General features: G+C 37.8%; 1 protein-coding gene across 6 annotated transcripts in view; it reads right to left on the minus strand.

The window, feature by feature from the left end:
- Positions 1-24,231, minus strand: part of NALCN (sodium leak channel, non-selective) — a 358,635-nt gene that overhangs the window by 14,432 nt on the left and 319,972 nt on the right. For all 6 annotated transcript variants that reach the window (XM_034936923.3, XM_063595854.1, XM_063595853.1 and 3 more), the window contains 10 exons: positions 21,627-21,747; positions 21,444-21,542; positions 15,505-15,598; positions 14,886-14,992; positions 14,603-14,677; positions 13,319-13,438; positions 7,664-7,732; positions 6,310-6,458; positions 5,379-5,472; positions 476-608 (listed from right to left, as the gene is read on the minus strand). In XM_034936923.3, coding sequence (XP_034792814.1) covers positions 476-608; positions 5,379-5,472; positions 6,310-6,458; positions 7,664-7,732; positions 13,319-13,438; positions 14,603-14,677; positions 14,886-14,992; positions 15,505-15,598; positions 21,444-21,542; positions 21,627-21,747 — 1,061 coding nt within the window. The remainder of the gene's footprint in view (positions 1-475; positions 609-5,378; positions 5,473-6,309; positions 6,459-7,663; positions 7,733-13,318; positions 13,439-14,602; positions 14,678-14,885; positions 14,993-15,504; positions 15,599-21,443; positions 21,543-21,626; positions 21,748-24,231) is intronic.

Below are 24,231 nucleotides of genomic sequence, written 5' to 3' on the forward strand. Positions count from 1 at the left end.
CTGCCTTTCCAAAACATGAGGGTCGTAAGCACAAACACACATTCTGTGTATAGAGATAGTCATGCCAGCTGGCTTTAACTCTTAGTTGAGAGTTCCAGGGCCGTTTTTAAAGGTCAAATTGAGTTCTGGGTGGGCCCACATCTGGGTAAATAAGGTGTACCTTTCAAAAACATAAATGTGATATTTCAAGGCTAGAAAGATAGTCCTCTCTGATATTTGTTCAACTCAATCCATGAGAAGAGCTCTTTTGAAATTAATGATCATAATAAATGCTACAACTCTTAAAATTGCAGTCAACTGTCATTTACATGCCTTTCAAAGGTCTTTTCAGCTTCTGGATTGAGAGACAATAATTTATAATTAATGCCATGAAACACCCACCCCAAGAAATCAAAGGTAATTGCTTGAAAATAATACATAATTATCTAAGTATCTGAGTTTAAAGAGTAAAAAGTATTCAACTAACATCACTTACCTACAAGCAGATTTAGCATGATGTAGGCAATGATGACATAAAATGAACAGAAATACATAAGTGCCCCAGCATAATTTCCACAGTCTGTTGCCCAGTATGTAAATTCATCTGGAGTACAAAACGGAGGCTGAACCTTTGGGGCATTGGGGTGGAAGAAGGAGGAGAGGATAAGAGTAGAGAATACAAATTTCTTTTAGCTGACTATAGTTAATGAATAGATTCCTAAACATATAGCATATAATTAACTTCAAAGTAAGCTTTCAAAAGCCACATACATTGGGTACATCATCTGTAGCAGAAATAAAGAAGAATATTTCACTTATGCTATGCTGTTATCTTGTAGAATCCCAAGGTTATTGCCATTTTTAAAAGCGCAATGAAAATGAACTGATCTCCACTAGATATTCTTTCTGCCACCACCACCAGCCCCAAGTGATAAGTAGCCACTGTGATCAAACTGCAGAAAATCAAATAAAAAGACATTTGCAAGTTTTTCTCTGACTGAAGTAATGGGTTAAGATTTGGGAATATAGACTCTACAGGTATACCTCGGAGACATTGCAGTTTCAGTTCCAGACTGCTGTGATAAAGTGAATATTGCAATAAAGTCCTATGCATGTTTTGGTTTCCCAGTGCATATGCAAGTCATGTTTATACCATATTGTGGCTTATTAAGTGCACAATGGCATTATGTCCAAAAAGGTACAGACCTTAATAAAAAGTACTTTTATTGCTAAGAAAAGCTAACAATCATCTGAGCCTTCAGTGAGTTGTAATCTTCTGCTGGTGGTGGAGGGTCTTGCCTCAATGTTGACAGCTGCTGACTGAGCAGGGTGGTGGCTGCTGAAGGTTGGGGTGGCTGTGGCGATTTCTTAAAACAAGTCAACATGGAAGTTTATCATATCAATTGACTCTTCCTTTCATGAAAGATTTTTCTGCAGCATGTGATGCTGTTTGCTAGCATTTTACCCACAATAGAACTTCTTTCGAATTTGGCATCAACCCTCTCAAACCCTGCTGCTGGTTTATCGAGTAATTTTATGTAACATTATAAATCCTTTGTTGTCATTATGACTATGTTCATAGCATCTTCTGCAAGAGTAGATTCCATTTCAAGAAACCACTCTGATCATCCATAAGGAGCAATCTTCATTCCTTCAAGTTTGATCAGGAGACTGCAGCAATTCAGTCACGTCTTCAGGTTCCATTTCTAATTCTAGTTCTCTTGCTATTTCTACCAACCACATGTGCAGTGACCTCCTTCACTGAAGTCTTGAACCCCTCAGAGTCATCCATAATGGCTGGAATCAACTTCTTCCAAATTCCTGTTAATGTTGATGATATTTTGACCTCCTTCCATGAATCATGAATGTTCTTTTTTTTTTTTTTTGAGACAGAGTCTCGCTCTGTCGCCCAGGCTGGAGTGCAGTGGTGCGATCTCCGCTCACTGCAAGCTCCGCCTCCTGGGTTTACGCCATTCTCCTGCCTCAGCCTCCCGAGTAGCTGGGTCTACAGGCGCCCACCACCACGTCTGGCTAATTTTTTGTATCTTTAGTACAGACAAGGTTTCACCATGTTAGTCAGGATGGTCTCGATCTCCTGACCTCGTGATCCACCCGCCTCGGCCTCCCAAAGTGCTAGGATTACAGGCGTGAGCCACTGCACCTGGGCATGAATGTTCTTAATGGCATGTAGAATAGCGAATCCTTTCCAGAAGGTTTTCAATATACTTTGCCCAGATCCATCAGAGGAATCACTATCTATCTATGGCAGCTATTAGCCTTATGAAATCTATTTCTGAAATAATAAGACTTGAAAGTTGAAATGACTTCTTGATCCATGAACAGAATGGATGTTGTGTTAACAGGCATGAAAACAATGTTAATCTCCTTATACATCTCCTGATACAGCTCTTGGGTGACCAGGTAGATGCATTGTTAAAGAGCAGTACTACTTTGAAAGGAATCTTTTTTTTTTCTGAGCAGTAGGTCTCAAGAGTGGGCTTAAATATCCAGCAAACCATGCTGTAAACAGCTGTTCTGTCATCCAGGCTTTGTTGTTCCATTTATAGAGCACAGGCAGGGTAGATTTAGCATAATTCTTAAGAGACTGTATTAGTCCATTCTCATGCTGCTAATAAAGACATACCTGAGACTGAGTAATAATTTATAAAGGAAAGAGATTTAATTGACTCACAGTTCAGCAGGGATTGGGAGGCCTCAGGAGATTTACAATCATGGCGGAAGGGGAAGCAAATATGTTCTTCTTCACATGGTGGCAGCAAGAAATGCCAAGCAAATGGGGGGAAAAACCTTTATAAAACCATCAGATCTCATGACAGCTATAGTGAGAACTCACTCAGTATCACAAGAACAGGATGGAAGAAACCACCCCCATGATTCAATTATCTCTGCCTGGTCCCTCCCACGACACATGGAGATTAAGGGAACTACAATTCAAGATGAGATTTAGGTGGGGACACAGTCAAACCATTGCAGGGTCCTAGGATTTTTGGAATTTAGTAAATAAGCATTGGCTTCCACTGAAAGTCACCAGCTGCATTAGTCCCTAACAACAGAGTAAATCTGTTATTTGAAGCTTTGAATCCAGGCATTGACTTCTCCTTTCTAGCTATGAAAGTTCTAGAGGGCATCTTCTTCCAATAGAAGGCTGTTTTGTCTACATTGACAATCCATTGTTTAGTGTAGCCACCTTAATTATTTTAGCTAGATCTTCTAGATAACTTGCCACAGCTTTTATATCAGCAGCACTTACACTTTCATATTATGGAGATGGCTTCTTTCTTTCCTTAAACATCATGAACCAACCTTTGCTAGCGTCAAACATTTTTTTCTACAGTGTCCTCACCTCTCTCACCCTTCATAAATTTGAAGAGAGTAAGGGCCTTCTTCTGCATTTGGCTTTAGCTTAAGGGCATGTTGTGGCTAGTCTGATCTTCTACTGAGACCGGTAAAATTTTTTCTCCATATCAGCCATAAGGCTATTTCTTATCAGTCATGTGTTCACTGGAGTAGCATTTTAATTCCCTTCAAGAACTTTGCCTTTGAATTAACAACTTGAGTAACTATTTGGTGCAAGGGACCTAGCTTTTGGGCTAACTCAGCTTTTGACGTGCCTTCCTCCATAAGCTTAATCATTTCTAGCTTTTGATTTAAAGTGACTGATGTGTGAATCTTCTATTCACTTGAACACTTATAGGCCATTGTAGGGTTGTGAATCGGCCTAATGTCAATATTGTTGTGTCTTAGGACATAGGGAGGCCCAAGAAAAGAGAGAAGAGTTGGAGAAATAGCTGTTCGGTGCAGCAGTCAGAAGACATATGACATTTATCAATTAAATTCTCCATCTTATTGAGCATGGTTCATGGCACCCCTCAAAAAAACTACAAAAGAAACATCAAAAGATCACTGATCACAGATCACCAAAACAGATACAATAATAATGAAAAAGTCTGAAATAGTGAGAATTACCAAAATGTGATACAGAAGCAGAAAGTGAGCAAACATGCTATTGGAAAAATGGCCCTGATAGACCTGCTCCACACAAGATTGCCATAAACCTTCAACTTGTAAAAATGCAATGTCTGCAAAAGGCAATAAGGGAAGCACAGTAAAACAAGATGTGCCTGCACATAGCAAATTCACATTCAAATTGTGTAAGGAGTAAGCCCCATTCTTGGAACACTGTTATGGGATGCTATGGAATAGCACAAGACTTAAGTCATCAAAAACTCTCTCATTGTTTACAGGCTCTATAAAATGCCGACACCTCTGAGAGAACTTTCTGGTTTTTCTCAGCCAGATAAACTAGCTCTCTCTTCTATAATCCCAGCATTCTGCTTGTATTTTTATTTAAGATTCATTAAATTTTGCCTTGTGTTCTATTTGATTTGGCAAATTCTCCTTGTTAATTCATGCATGAAGTCCCAGCGCTCCTACTGTGTGCTAGGTTTGTGCCAAGTTTGGGGAGAGACTGGTAAGAAAGACATAGGCAGCCCTGTCTCTTCTTCCTACTGACAGTTGAGTGCTGTGCAGTCCAATATGGTGACCACTAGCTCCATGCAGCAATGTAAATTTAAATTTATGTTAATTAAAATGTAATAATATAAAATTAAAACTAAAATTCAGTTCCTCAGTTGTGTTAGTCACATTTTAAATGCTCCATAACCACATATGGCTAGTGGCTCCCGAATTGGACAGTGCAGATTTCCATCACTGCAGACATTTTTTAACACAGCATTGGTCTGTCCTATGGTGAGAAAGAGATAAAATAAATGAATGTAAGCCAGTAATTCACTACAGCTCCTTATTACAAAGGAGAACTATAGAGCAGCATAAGAACATGTAGCTGGCTGTCTTAGCTTAAGGCAAAAGACCTGTTTAAACTGAGACCAGAAGGATGATGCTTGGGGAAGACAGGATATAGTAAGAAGGAAGTATAAAGTATACTTTATAGTATAAAGGAAGAGTAACTCAGAGCCCTTGAGGTAAGCTCCTTGAGTGTGCCTTGGAGTTGTTGAAGACCTAGGGCCTAGCATATAGCTGAGGGGCAGTGAACTATCCACTGAATACATTAAATTAAAGGGCTTCCTGTTTGATTTTGATTACCAAAATATTAAAGATGGGAGGGAAAGAACAACACTCACAAAATGCATATTTGTTGAATGGAACTACAATAGCTCAAGTTGGGTTAATTGAGTATTTTGCCCTAAATATTCACACATTGGAATGTATAATAATGCAATTTTATGGACTGAAGTGTCAGGATTTATATTTCATACATAAAGTCTTAACGCTAACAAGGATGATCCTGCCAACATTGTGTTGCAAGAGTTTCATGCTGATTCTAAGTCTAAGCCTTGTTCATGATGAGAGATATTTACCATACAGTCATGCATAATCTTGTTCCAGTCTTCACCTGTGACAATTCGGAACAGTACGGTAATAGCTTTTCCAGCCGAAGAAAAATTTGCATGCCTAATTTAAGAAAAAAAAATTAACAGAATGTGAATTATAGAAGGGTTTGTCATGAAATAGCATGGTTTGCCAACACCAAAACAAGTGGAGGTTGTAGCAAATTTGGTTGCTAAGTTACCTTTTCCAAAGGTTATACCTTTTTATTAATTTGTCATTTATACTTGCCTCCAAGTATAGCTGTCTGAACACCCAACTCTAGCATGGCCACTAATTTATTACCATTCATCTTGAATGACTAAGTAGGCAGGCTTTGGCAACTAAGTGATTCCTTCTTTCACTTGGACGATGCTATAAAATGTGGGGCAGCCATGTATCTAATTCCTACAACTTGACATATCGGTATATACTTTGTTGTATCAGGACTTGAAAAAAAAAAGATGCATCTATAAAACTTAGGCAAATCGTTGAAAACTGCTTGTCATATATTACAACCATTTGGGGGGCTCTAAATTCCCATATTTTGCTGAGAAAGAAACCCAAAGTTATCTTAAAATTGTTCCATCTAAAAATAATATATCATTTTTTGGCAATATGTAGATAGAAAAAGTGCTGGAATTGGGAGTGATAATTACTGAATGTTGGTGGAATTATAGATTCTTTTTGTTTTCTTTTATTTCTAATTTTTCTAAGGTTTTGAAAGTAGACCTTTTCAGTTGAATAACCTTTTTCAACTGGAAAAATATCATTTAAAACTTGGCTATTTTATTTTAATTTCCAAATGATTACTTCCCTTTCCCCTCTCCTAGACTTTAATAGACAAAAAACATTTGTTTATTTAAAATTTTATTACTAAAGGGTTTGCTTGATAAATGAATAGAAAGATAAGTATACACCAACCTGTTAATATTCTCCCCATATTTCACAGTACCAAATAAAACAACTCCAGCAAAAGCGTAACACAGCAGCAAGAGAAACATGCCTACTATGATAAAGAAGCTCTTGTACATGCTGACGACCACTGTCAAGAGGAGCATCTTTAGCGTTACCTGGGGACCAGGGGTGGGAAGCGGGGAGACAGAGAGAGAGAGAGAGACACAGAGAGAGAGAGAGAGAGAGAGAGAATATTCAATCTATTAAGCTATGGAAGACCTGGGTAGCAACTAATCTTTAAGCAGATTGGCTCAAAAGTCACTCTTAGGTGTATCATTTGAAAGTTGCTTTCTATAAGGTATTACATCTAAATATTCTTCAAAACCCACCAGGTGTTGGGCAAATTTTATTCTTACTTCAAACATTTCAGCCTCTTCACACAAATTAATAAGAGTAACACTAAGCATTTTCACCTTCCATTTTCTCTTCTCCTGCTCCTCAATTCTCTATGATAAGGGCTACACATTTTTGACTGACAGCAAGTAAACTCAGGTTTCTTCCACAAACAGACTTTCACAAAAACAAACCTAAGCAATGGTATAATACTAAATAACTACCAAATATTAAGTATATTGGTTATGTGTATATATGGAATGTATATATGAAATAACATTTGTAATAAAAAAGGAAACAGCATTGTAAAAAATGAAAAATATATGTGGAATATACCCATGAACATTAACAAATAATATTAAAAAATCTGGAATCTCATCCTGGCTAACGTGGTGAAACCCTGTCTCTACTAAAAATACAAAAATTAGCTGGGTGTGGTGGCACATGCCTGTAATCTCAGCTACTCAGGAGGCTGAGGCAGGAGAATCACTTGAACCTGGGAGGTGGAGAAAACAGTGAGCCGAGATCCTGCCACTGCACTCCAGCCTGGTGACAGAGCAAGACTCCATCTCAAAAAAAAAAAAAAAAAAAAATCTGGAATCATGGAAACATAAAAATTCATTAAAGATTATTTTTCTTTAAAGTTACTTAACTTTATTGAAAATAAAAATAAAAATGCATTAAGAAAGAATATTGGTTTTTGTTTTCATGACTGATGTTATCTTTAATTAAATTAATAAATTTAAATAATTTACTTAATTATTGAATATAAAGAATAAGCAACATAAATGGCAGGAAACACATCGAATGATAACTAAGCTACTGATTCATTTACTAATGTTTAATATTTGTTAATCTTGACTTATGATGTCTAGTAATTTGTGATTACATCCCTAAATACCCGAGGTAAGGCTGTAATCAATTAATCACCATTCTTTCATTAACACATATATGACCTTTAAGATAAGATTCTTCACAAAGTACTTACATGTTTTCCACAGATGGAGAAAAACCTAAATACAATCACACAAGCGCCCATCATGTAAGTATATGCATTCTGAAATTTAAACAGAAGACAGCTTCTCATAATTTGCACAAAAGATCTTGTTACAGTTCCATTTTTTAAGCCTTCTGTGAAGTATACTGAATAATTAGCTTAATATGTGTAAATTATTATAAGAAAGTTATCTAAAAAAGGTGCTGAAAAGGTCACTGCAAAAACTCATGAATAAATATTAGATTTAAAATTCAATCTCAAATGAAACTTCGGGTTCTGTTTTGCTCAGCTAAATTCTGTATTTTGAAATTTATTTTACATAAAATGGTGACCAGCTCTTTTGCATACAGGGTGTGAAAAACACAGGATAACAGTGCAACATAGGAAGGTCAACTGACATAGGAGGTAAAGGAATCCTGGCAAAGAGAAAGGGCTGATGGTGGAAAAGATTGCCAGAAGTCAGATTCTAGACACCACTGAAGAACAAACATACACTCGTTCCTCTAAGCTGATTTCAGAGAGGTCCTCCCTGCTCAGGAACACACCCAGCTCTTTTTTCAAGGGTGTGATTAGCAGGAAGAGATGACTGCACTTTATGAATAAGAAAGCTTCATTTGAGAAACAAAGATCCCACCAGCTATAACTGCAATAACAACCTTGACATTCAGCCGATGCCACAGTGTGATTACTCTCAAGGAGGCTTGCCTAGCCAAATGATGACAGTCACAGATGGGCCCCGCGAAGGGGGTCCAGCGAGATCCTTGGTGAGGTCCAAGCACATGAATGTGTGCACATAGCATCCTTGGATGGGGAACTTTCCTTCCCAATAGTCCACTGCAAAATACGGTGGAGAATGAGCATCCTTCCAAGACCAAAGAGGTTCTTGGAGAAGAACAAAGGCAATTAGGCAGAAAAGGGAAGTTGGTCTTTTGGGTTTAAGATTTCCTCTCTGAGGTTATCTGGGATTAGGGAGTCTACTTGACTTTTGCTTGGACTCAGTGGCTTTAGGTTGCATTTCGATATGGTTTGGCTGTGTTCCCACCCAAATCTTATTTTGGATTGTAGTTCCCATAATCGCCATGTATCCTGGGAGGGACCAGGTGGAGACAATTGAATCACTGGGGTGGTTTCCCTCATCCTGTTCTTGTGATGATTAAGTCTCACCAGGTCTGATAGTTTTATAAGGGGCTTCCCCTTTCACTGGTCACTCATACTTCTTCCTGCCACCATGTGGAGAAAGATGTGTTTGCTTCCCCTTCCACCATGATCATAAGTTTTCTGAGGCCTTCCCAGCCATGCAGAACTGTGAGTCAATTAAACCTCGTTCCTTTATAAATTACCCAGTTTTGGGTATTTCTTCATAGCAGCATGAAAAAGGACTAACACAGTAAATTTGTACTTAGAGTCGGGGGCTACTATAAGGATACCTGAAAATGTGGAAGCGACTTTGGAACTGGGTAACAGGCAGAGGTTGGAACAGTTTGGAGGACTCAGAAGAAGACAGGGAGATATGGGAAAGTTTGGAACTTCCTACTTGTTGGATAGCTTTGACCAAAATACTGATAGTGATATGGACAATGAAGTCCAGGCTGAGGTGGTCTCAGGTGGAGATGAGGAACTTATTGGGAACTGGAGCAAAGGTGACTCTTGTTATGCTTTAGCAAAAAGACTGGCAGCATTTTGCCCCTGCCCTAAAGATCTGTGGAACTTTGAATTTAAGACAGATGATTTAGGGTATCTGGTAGAATAAATTTCTAAGTGACACAGTGTTCAAGAGGAAGCAGAGTATAAATATTTGGAAAATTTGCAGTCTGATGATTTTTATAGAAAAGAAAACCTTATTTACTAGGGAGAAATTGAAGCCAGTTGCAGAAATTTACATAAGTAACGAGGGACTGAATGCTAATCACCAGGACAATGGGGAAAATGTCCCCAGGGCATGCCAGAGACCTTCACAGCAGCCCCTTCCATCACAGGCCTGGAAGCCTAGGAGGGAAAAATGGTTTTGTGGGTGGGCCCCAGGCTCCCCCTGCTCTATGCAGCTTTGGGACATGGTGCCCTGCCTTCCAGCAGCTTCTGCTCCAGCCATGGCTAAAAGGTGCCAATATACAGCTCAGGCCGATGCTTCAAAGAGTGCAAGCCCCACGACTTGGTGGCTTACACATGGTTTTGGGCCTGTGGGTGAACAGAAGTCAAGAACTGAGGTTTGGGAACCTCTGCCTAGATTTCACAGGATGTATAGCAACAACTGGATGTCCAGGCAGAAGTTTGCTGCGGGGGTAGAGCCCTCATGGAGAACCTCTGCTGGGGCAGTGCGGAAGGAAAATGTGTGGTTGGAGTCCACACACAGAGTCCCCACTGGAGCACTGCCTAGTGGAGCTGTGACAAGAGGGCCACCATCCTCCAGACTCCAGAATGGTAGATCCACTGACAGCTTGCACTGTGTGCCTGGAAAAGCCACAGACACTCAATACCAGTCCAGGAGGGGGTCTGTACCCTGCAAAGCCACAATGGTGGAGCTGCCCAAGGCCATGGGAGCCCACCTCTTGCATCAGTGTGCCCTGGATATATATAAGACAGAGTCAAAGGAGATTATTTTGGAACTTCAATGTTTAATGACTGCCCTATTGGATTTTGGACTTGCATGGTGTCTATAGCCCCTTTGTTTTGGCCAATTTCTCCCATTTGGAATGGGTATATTTACCCAATGCCTGTACCCCCATTGTATCTAGGAAGTAACTAACTTGCTTTTGATTTTACAGGCTCATAGGCAGCAGAAACTTTCCTTTTCTCAGATAAGACTTTGGGCTTGGAATTTTCAGTTAATGCTGGAATGAGTTAAGACTTTGGGGGACTGTTGGGATGGTATGATTGTATTTTGAATTGTGAAGACATGAGATTTGGGAGGGGTCCAGGCAGAATGATATGGTTTAACTGTGTCCCCACCCAAATCTCATCTTGAATTGTAGTTCCCATAATCTCCATGTGTTGTGGGAGGGACCAGGTGGAGATAATTGAATTAAGGGGGGCAGTTTCCCCCATCCTGTTCTCATGATATTGAGTTAGTTCTCACAAGATCTGATGGTTTTATAAGGGACTTCCCCCTTTGCTGGGCACTCATTCTTCTCTCTCCTGTTCCCTTGTGAAGAAGGATGTGTTTGCTTCCCTTTCCACCATGATTGTAAGCTCCTGGGGCCTTCCCAGCCATGTGGAACTGTGAGCCAATTAAACATCTTTCCTTTATAAATTACCCAGTTTTGGGTATTTCTTCATAACAGTGTGAGAAGGGACTAATACAAATTTTATCTGGAGAAGGAAAAACATGGGCCTTGCTGCCTTTTCTTCCCATGTTAGCTAAAGATCTATTGCAGATACCTTCCCTCTTTATGTTTTGGAAGTAATGACAACCAATAGTTTTTAGGATGAGAATCTGAATTCTTCACCTGGACTGCAAGGTCCTAAGAGGTCTGATACCTTCTTACCCATCCAAATCTTGTACTATGCTAGTACTATGTATCTATCCTTCTTCCAGCTCTGTCATCTTTCCATCACAGGGACAACTACCTGAAATGCCCTCCCCTTATCCTACAGATGGAGCCATCACTCCCTTGGGGATGTCTTCCAAGACCTCTCTGATGAAGCCATCTCCCACTATTATCTATGTTGTCACAGGAACACAGGCTCTCCTTCATCTCCCTCATCATAGTCATTATACTCATAGATTTGTGAGCAATTGATGACTATCTATCTACTTTTCTAGGATATAAGGTTCACAAGAGCAGCAACTATATTTGTTTTGCTTATTACATTCTTCTCAGTTACTAGTACTGTGTCTTGTACTAGGAATTGAGAACCATTTATTGCTGAGAAAATACTTCAGGATGACTGAGAGCTCACCTAGACTTCATACAGCCCCTGATGCTGAAGGTAACCACTGGTTTAAGAAGGATGCTCACTATGTTCATGAGCACAGCGTCTCGTATTAAGGCAAGCCCTTTAGGATGTGTAAATGAGTCTTTCCCAGCATGTCTCTAACATTAAGGGGATGGGAGAATGGATAGAAGGAAACAGGGAAAAACCGATAATATTCCTTGGGATGAGATCAAGTATGACTAACAAAAAGAAGGTAATTATAATAATGCCTACAGGCTTGTATAATCTTTCTAGTTCAAGAAAGCCTCAAATATATTATCTCACTTGATCTTCATAATGCCAGAGGGAATAGGCGGATTATGAAGTTATATTGGCCGTTCAGAGCAGGAAACAAAGGATCATTGAAGGCAAATAAATCAGTCAAGGCTGGAAAATGGTGGAACCTAGACTAGGACCCATATCTTCCAGAGCTGTGCTATCCAACATGGTAACCAGCAGCCACATGGAACCACATGTGGTTACTGAGCACTTAAAATGTGGCAATTTAAATGAAGATATGCTGTAAATGTAAGATACATACTCAGCCAAAGACTTCACACACAGATACAAGGATACAACTTATCTCAATAATTTTATATTGCTTACACATGAAAATAATAATACTTTGGATATAGTAGTTTAGAAAATATAATTATTAAATTGTTAATAATTATAATTATATAATTATAATTATATAAATAAGTATAATTACATACATAATAATTATAAGTATATAAATAATTAAATAATTATAATTATATAATTATATATAAATAATTATAACCAAATAATTATATAATTAAATAATTATTAAATTAATTATTATATAATTAAATATATATTAATATATAATATATAAATATATAAATAAAATATATACATACACATAATGCATCTTTTAATTAATACATATTTTAAATAAAATATATTACATAATTATATAATTAAATAATTATTAAATTAATATTTATTTAATAATCATTTAATTATAATTATTAACAATTTAATAGTTATATTTTCTAAACTACTACTTTTTTATTGTGGCTTCTAGAAAATGTTAAGTGATATCTGTGGCCACATTTTATTTTCATTGGACAATATGGCCCTAGATTACAGTTCAGTACACCCATAGCTGCAGATTTTGAGTGGGATCTCAGACTGAATGGAGGGTGAAGGCACTTTAGGTAAAACAGAACACAGATATAGAGATGGAGAATCATATGCTTTAGAGAAGTGGAGGCTAAATGTCTTATAGAAAATGAAACAGTGGAAGCACTTGAGAGTCACATTGTGAAATACTGATTATAACAAAGTGGAACAAATGCTATATTTCAGCTGAGAAAACAGGAAAACAGGACTATAGTCTTCTGATACTAGCTTGTGTGAATTTGGACAGTTCTCAGTCTCTGTTGCAGTCTTCCTCTTTCTTTCTTGTTTTCCCCTTTGGTAAAATGAGGGGCTAAACCAGAAGATCTTGAAGGTCCTTCTCATTCTAGCTTGCACCATCTAGGTCTTTGAGGGGCCAGGTTTTGCCTGTGTGAAGAGTGTGGGGGTGTGTACATGTAGACACAAGCATGTCTGAGAGCCCATCACAGTCAAAGCTGGGCTTTAGGGAGGTCCATCTAACACCTCAGAGCAGGTTGATGTGGAGTAAAATGAGACTGGAAACAGGACTGAGCAGAACTGAACCAAACTGAAATAATCAGCTGAAATCAACTTGACTACTATGCTTACCAGGAGGGCAAAGTGAAGCACCACCCATACAACGCCAAGCGACGTCACCAGGAGATCATATCGGTTTCTTCTGCTTTGCCAGAAGCCAGCAGGCGACATTGCTATGATCTTCATGGTAACCTGGAGAAAAAGCAAAGAAGAAAATAAACAGAGAGAGTGTTTAGTACATATTTAAATGTATTAACTTGAGATGCATTATGTGTATGTATTTTTTTTTAAATGAAGAAAATTTTAAATTATTTGATGTGGACACAGTATCTTTTCCATTGAAAATGAGACAAACACTTTAATGCCCTTTGAGGTTTCCTTTTAGGCCATGTGCCTACACTATCTATCTGTCTGTCTGTCTATTTATTTATTATTATTTTTTGAGACTGAATCTCGCTCTGTCACCCAGGCTGGAGTGCAGTGGCATGATCTTGGCTCACTGCAGCCTCTGCCTCCCGGGTTCAAGCAATTCTCCTGCCTCAGCCTCCCGAGTAGCTGAGATTATAGGCACGTGCAACCACTCCTGGCTAATTTTTGTATTTTTAGTAGAGATGGGGTTTCACCACGTTGGCCAGGCTGGTCTCAAACTCCTGGCCTCAGGTGATCCACCCACGTTGGCCTCCCAAAGTTCTGGGATTACAGGAGTGAGCCAGCATGCTCGGTTATACTATCTATTTAAAGAACAATTGTAAACAATGTAGTAACTAAAAATAAGAGTTTATTACCAAGATATATGATTTTATTTTTGAAGCTAAGTAGCTTACAAATCTGTGTTCTCTACACTCTTTCCTCTTCGTTTTATGACTAGTTCTGATCATGGGACATTTTTCTTCCTTAAGCAAAAGGCCATAGATTTTGGGAAACATCAACCAGTGTAGGGCAAAATAAGAATCTGCTTGTATTTCAGGAAGACTGCCCTGGAAAGCAATATTATGAGAATCACATGTTAAAATAATCTTGTCTGGGCCAACTTGCTTTGCCTCTCTATTGCAATTTGAGTCAATGAATTATAGTGGCTTGCACCATTCCCTCTAAATATCAGAACTCGCATAACTAGACAGGCCAATGTTCAGACACAACAATCGACAGCAGCATTTCTGTAGTTAGAAAAATCTGATGGATAAAGTGATGTCTTTGTTCGAGTTAAGCAGAACCGCTTAAGAAGGAAATATCCTAAGGGCAAACTTCAAAGGCAATGGAACACAGAGAGGAGAGTAAGTGGCATCAAAGAGGGAGGCTGATTTACTTTAAAACTGTGCACAGATTCCCCCAGAGCTAGCTGACTCATTACAGTACCTCCAGAACAAAGATGAAGGTGAAAACAACTGACATTGTTGCCAAAGGTACGGTCACCGGGTCCTCGACGTCCCACTGCAACAGAAACAGCACACGAGTCGTTGCCCACGTCCATCGGACACATACAGGTTTGCCCCTCTTCTGCCCACTTTGCCATTGACAGTGAATCTTCATTTTTATACCCAAGAACATAACCGCGAATGCATATAGCAGCTTGTGATACTCTCGGATGTAGCATTGAATACAAAATTCATTCCCGGAGTCTTAGGGTGAAACGAAGTACCTTGACAGAGAGCAACACCGACTGGGCCAGGACGAGTAATGCGATTGTCCTCTTAAAAAATGGATGCTGGGTTATGTCATACATTTTAGCTCTAAAACCATCATTATCTAGAAAAGAAAGGTTTGGGCAAGGGCATTTTAGACACAGGTCACATTTACTTTCTTGTCGTTTATTTTCTTAAATGCTTATCTTAAAACCCATTACATTTTTCTCCCCAAACAGTTCCGTCTATTGTGAGGTGTTTTTGCAGCAATGGCTGGCTCTGAATATTCAAAACGACAGTGCATGATGCCGTCTATATTGGAAGGAGAAGTGCATCATTCAATTTCTGTCAGTTTAATACATTTCACTTATATTTTTAAAAGGCAAGAGCAAATATATTTTATTTAAAAATTCATTTTTTCATTAAGGCTTAGTCTGAGAGCACTGAAGCACAGCCTTTGGGTGGTTGATTTTAACAGCCTTATGGAGAGATCTGTGGTTTGGAGGCTGTTTCTGTATTAACTTATGCACAACCTCCCAGCGGCCTCACGATTATTATTTTAATTTAAATCTGAGACTCCTGGGGAATCGTGCACACTAGTGCCCAACATGAATAAAATCAGAGCATTTTGGGTACCCGGGCGAGGCGGGAGATGAAGAGGCTGTGCGATCTTCAGTCGGCTCTTCAGGTCTTCCCATCTTCTCTGATCGACGGTCAGCAAAGCCGTCCCCTTAACAGACAAAAGAAAGCAGGAAAAGGCCTTTTGTCATGTGCTTGCACCAAGAACATGGCAGACGGGGTGCCGAGACAAACAGGACTGATGTGGGGGCTTGCACTGACCATGTTCTTCCAACCGTGGTGGTGAGAGAAACATGGTCAGAATGCTCAAAGTTGGTCTTGGGAGGAGTTCCCAAAATGATGACCAGGTGTTTCAGAGAGAATTCAGCAGCCTTCGACTTGTATCTTTGGAGATGTGTAATATTCAGGTTTGGGAAAATGTAAAGAGGAGTTTCTACATAATTACATTTTCAAAAAAGGATACTCACTAATAGTAGTTAGTTTCCTTTCATTTCATAGCAGCAAAATTATAGCTTGTCAATGCTGTGGCTTCCAGTTAAGGGTATGTTGTCTTTCTTTAAAAAATGTCTAATATGTGCAATTGCAAAACTGTTTTTGAGAGATACAAAGTCATGGAGTTTGCATTTTAAGAAATTAGTGCTGTGATAACTGCCTAAATGGAATTCCATATTCTGTATAATAGAGTACTTGATTAAAATGCATATGATTAAAATTATATTATATTGTATTGCACTGCACTGCATTGTATTTTATCATAAAAGCAGAAGTGTAATTTTACAAACTAGACAAAAACCCCACTCTCCCTTTCCTTACCCAGAGCTAACCACTACCCTTCAGGCATGCATCCTCCTTACTATGTTTTCAGACTTTTGTGCTTACACATGAATCAATACGTAAGAATTTGTTCTGAATTTTTTAATATTTATAGAAATGGACTCCAACATGTGATTATTTATGCTGTTTCTTTATATCTGCATTGAACAGTATACTTTCCATACAACTAGATTACTAAATCTAATTTGTTTAACTGCTCACAAACACTGTCCACTGTACGAATATCCGAAGTTATTCATTTTCGATTTATGGACTATAACCAATGCTGCAATAAGCACCCATGTACTGTCTCACAGTAAATATCTATGAGGGTTTCTCCATTGTTAATCGTTAGGAGAAGAATTGATGGGGTCTAGGAATTTAAGCATCTTTACATTTACCAGATGTTGCCAACTTGCTTTCCAAAGAGCAATAACCAAAACAAATTTCCTACCAGCAATATACAAGTGTTACCATATCCTAATATTCTTGCAATACTTGATATTGCCAGACATTGTAATCTGACCACTTTGATAGGTGTGAAAATGTATCTAATGTTGTTTTAATATTAACGAGATGAAACATTTGCATGTGTGTAAATGGTGATGCTTGTATCTTCCTATGTGAATTGCCCATTCATATCCTTTGCTCATTTTTGTATTTTGATATTTACTTTTTAATGGTTTGTAGAGATTCTTTATACATGATGGATACTAATCTTCTATCAATTATGTAAGTTGTACATATTTTCTCTTAGTCTTGGCTTGTATTTTTATTTTGCTTAGAGTGTCTTTTGTCATTCAGAAAATTTTAATTTAAATATAATCGAGTTTATAATTTTTTTCCTTTATAGATTTTACTGAGTGGCTAATGGGATGAAATCCATAACTACTCCAGGGCAAAAAACAAATGCTTATTAGGGGTGGGGAGGGGAACTAGAATAGGGATAGTCAAATGTTGATTAATGGATATGAAAATACAGCTAGATTGGAGGAATAAATTTTAGTGTTCCATGGTAATATATGGTGAATCTAATTGACAACAATTAATTGTTTATTTTTAAATACCTAGAAGAGAGGATTATGAGTGTTCCCAACACAAAACAGTGATAAATGTTTGAGGTGATAGATATGCTAATTATCCTGATTTGATCATTACACATTATAATACATGAATTGAAATATCACACTGCACCCAATAAATATGTACAATTATGCGCTGATTAAAAATAATAATGGCAAAAACATTATTTGCTGCTTATCTGAAATTCAAATAAAAAATAAATGCTGACATGCTTTAAAAATGGTTTAAATTTTGCTTTTCATATTGAAGTCTTTAATTCATCTGGAATTCATTTTTGAGTATGCAGTGAGGTAGAGATCTCAGCATAGCTCTTTACATCAATACAATCAATACCCCCAACACCACTCCTTGTTGGTCTCACCACCCTCTGCACTAATTTGTTGAGCTGCTTCTGTTTTCTACATACATGGGTCCCTGCTGGGTCTTTCTAGTCTTTTCTGTAAGTCTAATTTTCTATATCTATAACAATACTGACACTGTTTTAATGATTGTAGCTTACTTCCTTGTTTCATGTTTTTATTTTTGTTCAACCTTCCTAGAGGTTTATTGACTTGATTTAAAAAAACCAAAACCCAGCTTTTGTTATTCTTGAACATTATAGAAGCTATACAAGTTTCCTTACTTTCTGTATCATTAATTTGTGTCCTAATCTTTGTTACTTTCTTCCCCCGTACTTTATTTGATTTTACTTTATTATAATTTATTGATTTGGATATTTGACATATTAATATTTAACTTGTGATTCTTCTTTAATATATACATTTAAAATGATACATTTATTTGTAATTACTGATTTACCTATACCTCATTAGTTTTTGTATATGACACTATAAAATGTTTTGTCTGTAAATATTTTGTGATTTTCTATTATAATTTCTTCAACTCATAAATTATTTATAGTATTGTCTTAATATTTCCAAATTGTAGAGTTCTTTTTGTTTTCATTATGGTCAGAAAACATTCTTACATTATCAATTCTTGGGTAATTATGGCTTTCTGGGAGATACATTTTGTGCCTGAAAATAATGCACATTCTCAAATTGTTGTAATTAGAGTTTTCCTTATATGTTCACTTAATTGTGTTTATTGTATCAAATCTCATATTTCCTTTTATTCTTCTCTGAATTATGAGATTTTTTGAGATATATGTCAATATCTTTCACTATGATTTTGGATTTTCTAGCTTCTTTTTACAACTTGTTTAATTTTTGCTTAGTACATTTTGGGATTCGGAAGTTCTATATCTTTCTGGTGATTATTCTGTCATTCTTTAGTACATCATTTATTCCCAATAATAGTGTTTGTTTAAAATTGTTCTTTTCTGATAATCACATTGCTAAACCACTTTTCTCACTAATTATAAGCAAACACTTGTTCTCTGGCCACCATAGACACTAATGTAATTACTTTGTTATACATAAAAAAAATTTTGGAAAGTTGAACACTGAAAGGATCTAAAAGAATAATAGGCATGGAGCTATCATCTGATCATTAATATATAAAAACCTCTGAAAGTTTATTATTATCAAATTAGGTTAACAAATCAAACACATTGTCTTACATAGTAGAGAAATCAGAAAAAAATCTATATTACTAATATAGACTTGGAACTCTTTAAAGAGGTTTCCATTTTCAAAAGAAGACATATTTTTGCATGATTCTGAATTGTACCCTAAAGATTCCCTCATTTTCTATCTCTGTTGTCTCTACATTTGGAAATTTACCTATGTGCATTTGGGTATGACTATTAAGATGTGTGCTCCATGAGGGCAAATAACTTTTCTGTGTTTAGTGTTTAGGTTAGTTCACTAGGTCCTCAGTGTCAAGAGCAGCCTCTGGCACCTAGTAGATGCTCAAATACATCTGTTGAATGATTGAATAATGTATAAATGCTGTTAGATGGCAGCTCATGAGCTGCTTTCTAAAAAAAAAAAAAAACTTGCAGAGAAAGAAACTTTTCTAAAAGGCTCACATAATTTAGCAATTGATATCTCCAATTAACAAATCAAGTTTGTAAAGCTTGGTAATATAATTTCTCGTCAATTTCTCCTTTCTTTAAGTGCCCATTTGAGCTGATAGAACATACACCCCAGATCCCCCAAACAGGCCACGTTACTCTTTCCTACCTGCAGAACATAAATACAGTGCTGGATGGAGACCTCCCTGGTTATTCTGCTAACCTCAGCCACTTCTCTAAGCTCAAGTGTTGCAATTAATTATACATTTATTTCCAGTTACTGAACATTTTATGTTGTTCTATGTATGTTGCTGAATTGTGAGCTGTGATACATTCTAATCTTCCTGAAATCAGGTGTCTGCTCAGACGGCTTCTTAACGGTGTTCTGGGCAAGCAGTGCCTAAACTCTCCTGTTAATTGACTGATTAGCTTCTGCTTATATTCTAGAATTCTCAGTGTCTGCTGCATTACATGGCTCAAAGGCATCTAGAAAGATCCTTCTTCCTCTTTCTGCTTGGTATTAAACTCAACACTGTAGGGCTCAAAGCATCTCGTTAATGAATGTGATAGGAGTAAAATAAGGGGCTGGGTGACATGATCACTACTGTTCTTTCTGTCTCTAACATCCCATGTTTCTGAGGGTCCAAGTAGAGTCGGGGCCCAAAAGAGGAATTTTTAAATCTCACCCTTTGAAAGCCTGAATGAAATGACATGCTCATTAGCCACACATCAAAGGTGTCAATTGACTGGCTAACTGGTACCACTCACATTGAGCCTGAGGACAGTGAATGACAGATACAGTCCCATGTGTAGCAACACAAACTGAAGAGCTCTGATGTGAACGCATGGGAATCAGTCCTAGCCGTGAATAACATCGAACAGCACGGTGCTTTACAGGCAGATCTAGCTTCAACTTAACGCAGAGTGAAGGTTGACTTTATTCTACTCATGCCTTCGAAGAATCACAGAGCCTGGGGTAATAGGCACCAATTCTGAATTCTGGCCCTGTTTGTCACACCTTATAAGCCCCAGACTAGTCATTGCTTTTTCTGCAACCGTGCATTTGAGAGTTGTGAGAATTGATTGAATATGTAAAATCTTAGTACACAGTGTGTGCTCAAAAACTGCATGCACTTCCCTTACTATGATTCCAAAGACTGCCTCTCAAACAATAGAGGGCATAGCTCAAGTGCCTAGATGAGCAAGCCCCTCTCCAAGGAGTGCTAATAGAATGTTCTTCCCCAAACTCACACTTTGATAGGAAACTACATTGTCATTTTCCCATTTGTGAGCCTTTGTTCTAATCATTAGAGCTGTTACAAACTCAACTGGCTTCCCGAGTTCACAAAGTATGTCAAGTTCATATGAAATCAGAAAATCTTTTTTTCTTTTTTTTTTTTTTTGAGTCTCGCTCTGTTGCTCAGGCTGGATACAGTGGTGTGATCTCGGCTCACTGCAACCTCTGCCTTCTAGGTTCAAACGATTCTCATGCCTCAGCCAACCCAGTAGCTGGAATTACAGGCATGCGCCACCACGCCCGGCTAATTTTTGTATTTTTAGTAGAGACAGGGTTTCACTATGTTGGCTAGGCTGGTCTTGAACTCCTGACCTCAACTGATCCACCCACCTTGGCCTCCCAAAGTGCTGGGATTACAGGTGTGAGCCACCATGCCCTGCCACAAAATCTTTTTTTCTGTGAATTAGGATTTTGAAATTTCTACCAGACTCCCCTCACCCCCATCAAAATTCTGAGTTCACCTACTGAGTTACACAGAAGCATACAATTTACATTTAGTGAAAGTAATATTACCTGTAATTAGCGAATCACTTTCATCTATTGTATTTTAATAACTTGCTGCACATCTTTCTTTTCAATTTGAACAATAGGAGATGCGCCTCTCAGTTGTCGGTGAATTAATGACACTGTTACCAAAAGGGTAAATTTAGCAAGAGAACTGTACTCTTAAATAATGTGTCTGAAAAGCAGCAATGAGGTAGCTTGTAAAATAGTTATAGAGATTATTTACACCAGTCACATTACAGTTTAAAGCGGCTTCACGCCGCATGTGAAAAGAAACAAATAGCTCAAAGTGAGTGGCTAGAAAAGGCTAAACCCTGTGGTATCCAAACCAAAAATTCTTACCTTGTTTTCATTGAAATTAGCAATAACTACTCCAACAAAAAGGGTCAGTCCAATCATGCAACCCAGGAATACAAAAACATGAATATAGATTCCATGGATCTGCATAAAGGAAAATACAGTTATTCATCAAAACAAATGAAAGCTGCTCTTGAAGTGTTCAAAGGATTTGATGTGCTCGCTTACCGGCCCCACACGATGAATAATAACATCTCTCACTTCCACCCAGCCTTTCAAGGAGAGAACTTCAAACAACGCCAGCATAGCGTTTCCCACATTGTCGAAATTAAAGTTCCGAGGATTCGCCCTGCGATTCCAATACAGGAATGTTCTGTGAAATTCCAATAAGCAGCACCCGAAGGCAAATATCTGTAGCCCTTTCCAGTCATGGGTGTATATACACACACATATATACACACACACGTGTGCATGCACACACACATACATATGTGTGTATATGTATACACACACATTTTTACGCTATATGGCATTCATTTGCTAAATCATAACAATGCATCGATGTGTTATAATTGATTGTGTTCATTAGGTAATGATGGGGTGATCTCAATGTAAAACAGCTCTAGTTCTAGCTTGAGAGGTTCTGCAACATTTCTACCTTGTCCTGATTACCCTGAGGACTGGACAGATGATTTTATCCATTTGCACAAAGAAGCATTGGATTTTGGATGTGGATTTTGAAATAGTTTTGTAACTGAAAACCTTTCGAAAGGCATAAATTACAATAGCCTGTGTTAGTATAGAAAGCGTAGAGTAGAATTTAGTCACTTTATTTCACTTTGTGTCATCATGGTGAACACAGGGCTGGAAAGTAGTGATGCATTTAGAGGTCACTGAGACGGCAAGAGGTGTTTGCTTGTAGTATGTATTTTTCCAAATTACTCTCTTCCAGTTGGATTTTTTTTTATTAACTCTGAGTCTTCTCAGTGGACTCTTAGTCTGATCCCCTTTATGGGTGGTATGCTTTCTACCTCCACCGCTGATTCCTGATTCCTGAAACTCATTGGCTTATTCATTTTCTGTTTTCTTATAGATTCGGGGGATACACGTGCAGGCTTGTTACATGGGTGTATTGCATAATGCTGGGGTTTGAGCTTCTAATGAACCCATTACTCAGATAGTGCACGCAGAATCCAACAGGTAATTTTTCCAACCTATGGCCTCCTTCCTTCCTCTTCCCATTTGAAGTTCCCGCTGTCCAGCGTTTCCAACTTTACGTCGAGGCGTACCCACTGTTTAGCTCCCACTTCTGTGGGGGCCAGGGATGTCTCATTTCTTGTTCTTTTCACATGGTTATACTTTTCTCTTCCCAATTATAAAAGTGATCCTTTTTACTAGATTGCATCTTCTTTAATTGTTATGGTTCTTAGCTAACATTTTTGTTGTTAATAGAAGAAGCTTTCAGTGGCTTTTCCCCCTCTTTCCTTCTTATTAGAGGCTAATTTTAAATAATTAAGATTTTGATAACCAAACACTGGAAAATCATGGACTATATTTCCTGAATTTAATGAAGAACTGAGCTCCGGACCACTGACTAGAGTAGGCCCCTTGGAGCCTATTTAAATTATATTTTGATCATTTTTTCCCCCTGCTAGCTCATTTCTCAAAATTTAACCCTCATGACAGGCAACGCTCTAGGGAAAATCTGGTTCTGTACTTTTCTACCATCTTTTATGTTTTTTAAACTATAGAGACAATCACAAGATGTGCCTTCATAAGTTTTTTGAATATTAAATAGATGAGGATATAAGAAGAAAACATTAAACTGAAACTGATTTGTTCTTAAGGGCTTAGGGCTGATTAGTGGAGACGGTCTTTAATATAGTGCAAAAGCCCCACTCAGAAATGCATATTTTGGAATTCTGCTTTATATTTTTTTTATCTATGAAAGTACAAATATATTCTTTTGGATGCTTCCAACAATCTTTCCTTTGGGATGTTTCCACTAAATTTCATATATTTTACAGTAGACAGAAGTTATAAGGATTCTACAGATGCCACAGTTTGCTTGAATAAGGATTTTTTACAAGCAAGTGAACCGGTTCTCAGAGCCGGTGTTGGACTTCCTTACCTGCTCATTTTCTTTTGTAGAAGTGCTTTCTTAGCTGAATTTGCAGCCACTGAAACTACTGTTATGTTCTAGATCTTCTAGAAGTTAGAATATGTGAAAAATATTCTAACTAAACCAAGTAAAACAAAATGTAGCATCAAAGACTTCAATAGTTGGAAGAATTTATCACATTAAAAAAAATAAGTCTTTTTCAGTTTTAATCATGTAAAGTGTTTTCTTATGCTTTCTTCATGCTAGCAAAGTTGCAAAGTTTGAAACTTTACCTGTAACTACAGAGTCCTTCAATAAATCCCAAATGTCATCTATTATTGTCATTTTTACCTGCTACCCTTCCTTGAATTGAAAAGGTGGTCATTTTTTCTGGTTAATTTGTGAAATATTGTAATCTTGCCTGTCCAATTCAGAAAACTAAGACATTAGATCTGACCACATGATTTTGTCAGTTTTTTACCTCCCAGAGGAGGTGCTCCAAGGCCCCCCAAGATCAAGGTAGGGAGAGCTGCTCTTCCCTTGGGGAACATGGGGGCACCCTGAAGACGTGACTGAGCGTCTGCCCTTGGATGTGGAAATGCAGAAAAAGACTTTGTCCAAAAACGGCATGCTGTATCTTACACAACCATCTCTCCTAAAAGAAATCAGAAACGTCATACTTCCTACAGCACCCCAACGCTTTTTGCCTTGAGCTTTGGGCATAGAGTTGCC

Source organism: Pan paniscus, chromosome 14 (genome assembly GCF_029289425.2).
Source record: "Pan paniscus chromosome 14, NHGRI_mPanPan1-v2.0_pri, whole genome shotgun sequence".
Taxonomy (NCBI): Eukaryota; Metazoa; Chordata; class Mammalia; order Primates; family Hominidae; genus Pan; species Pan paniscus.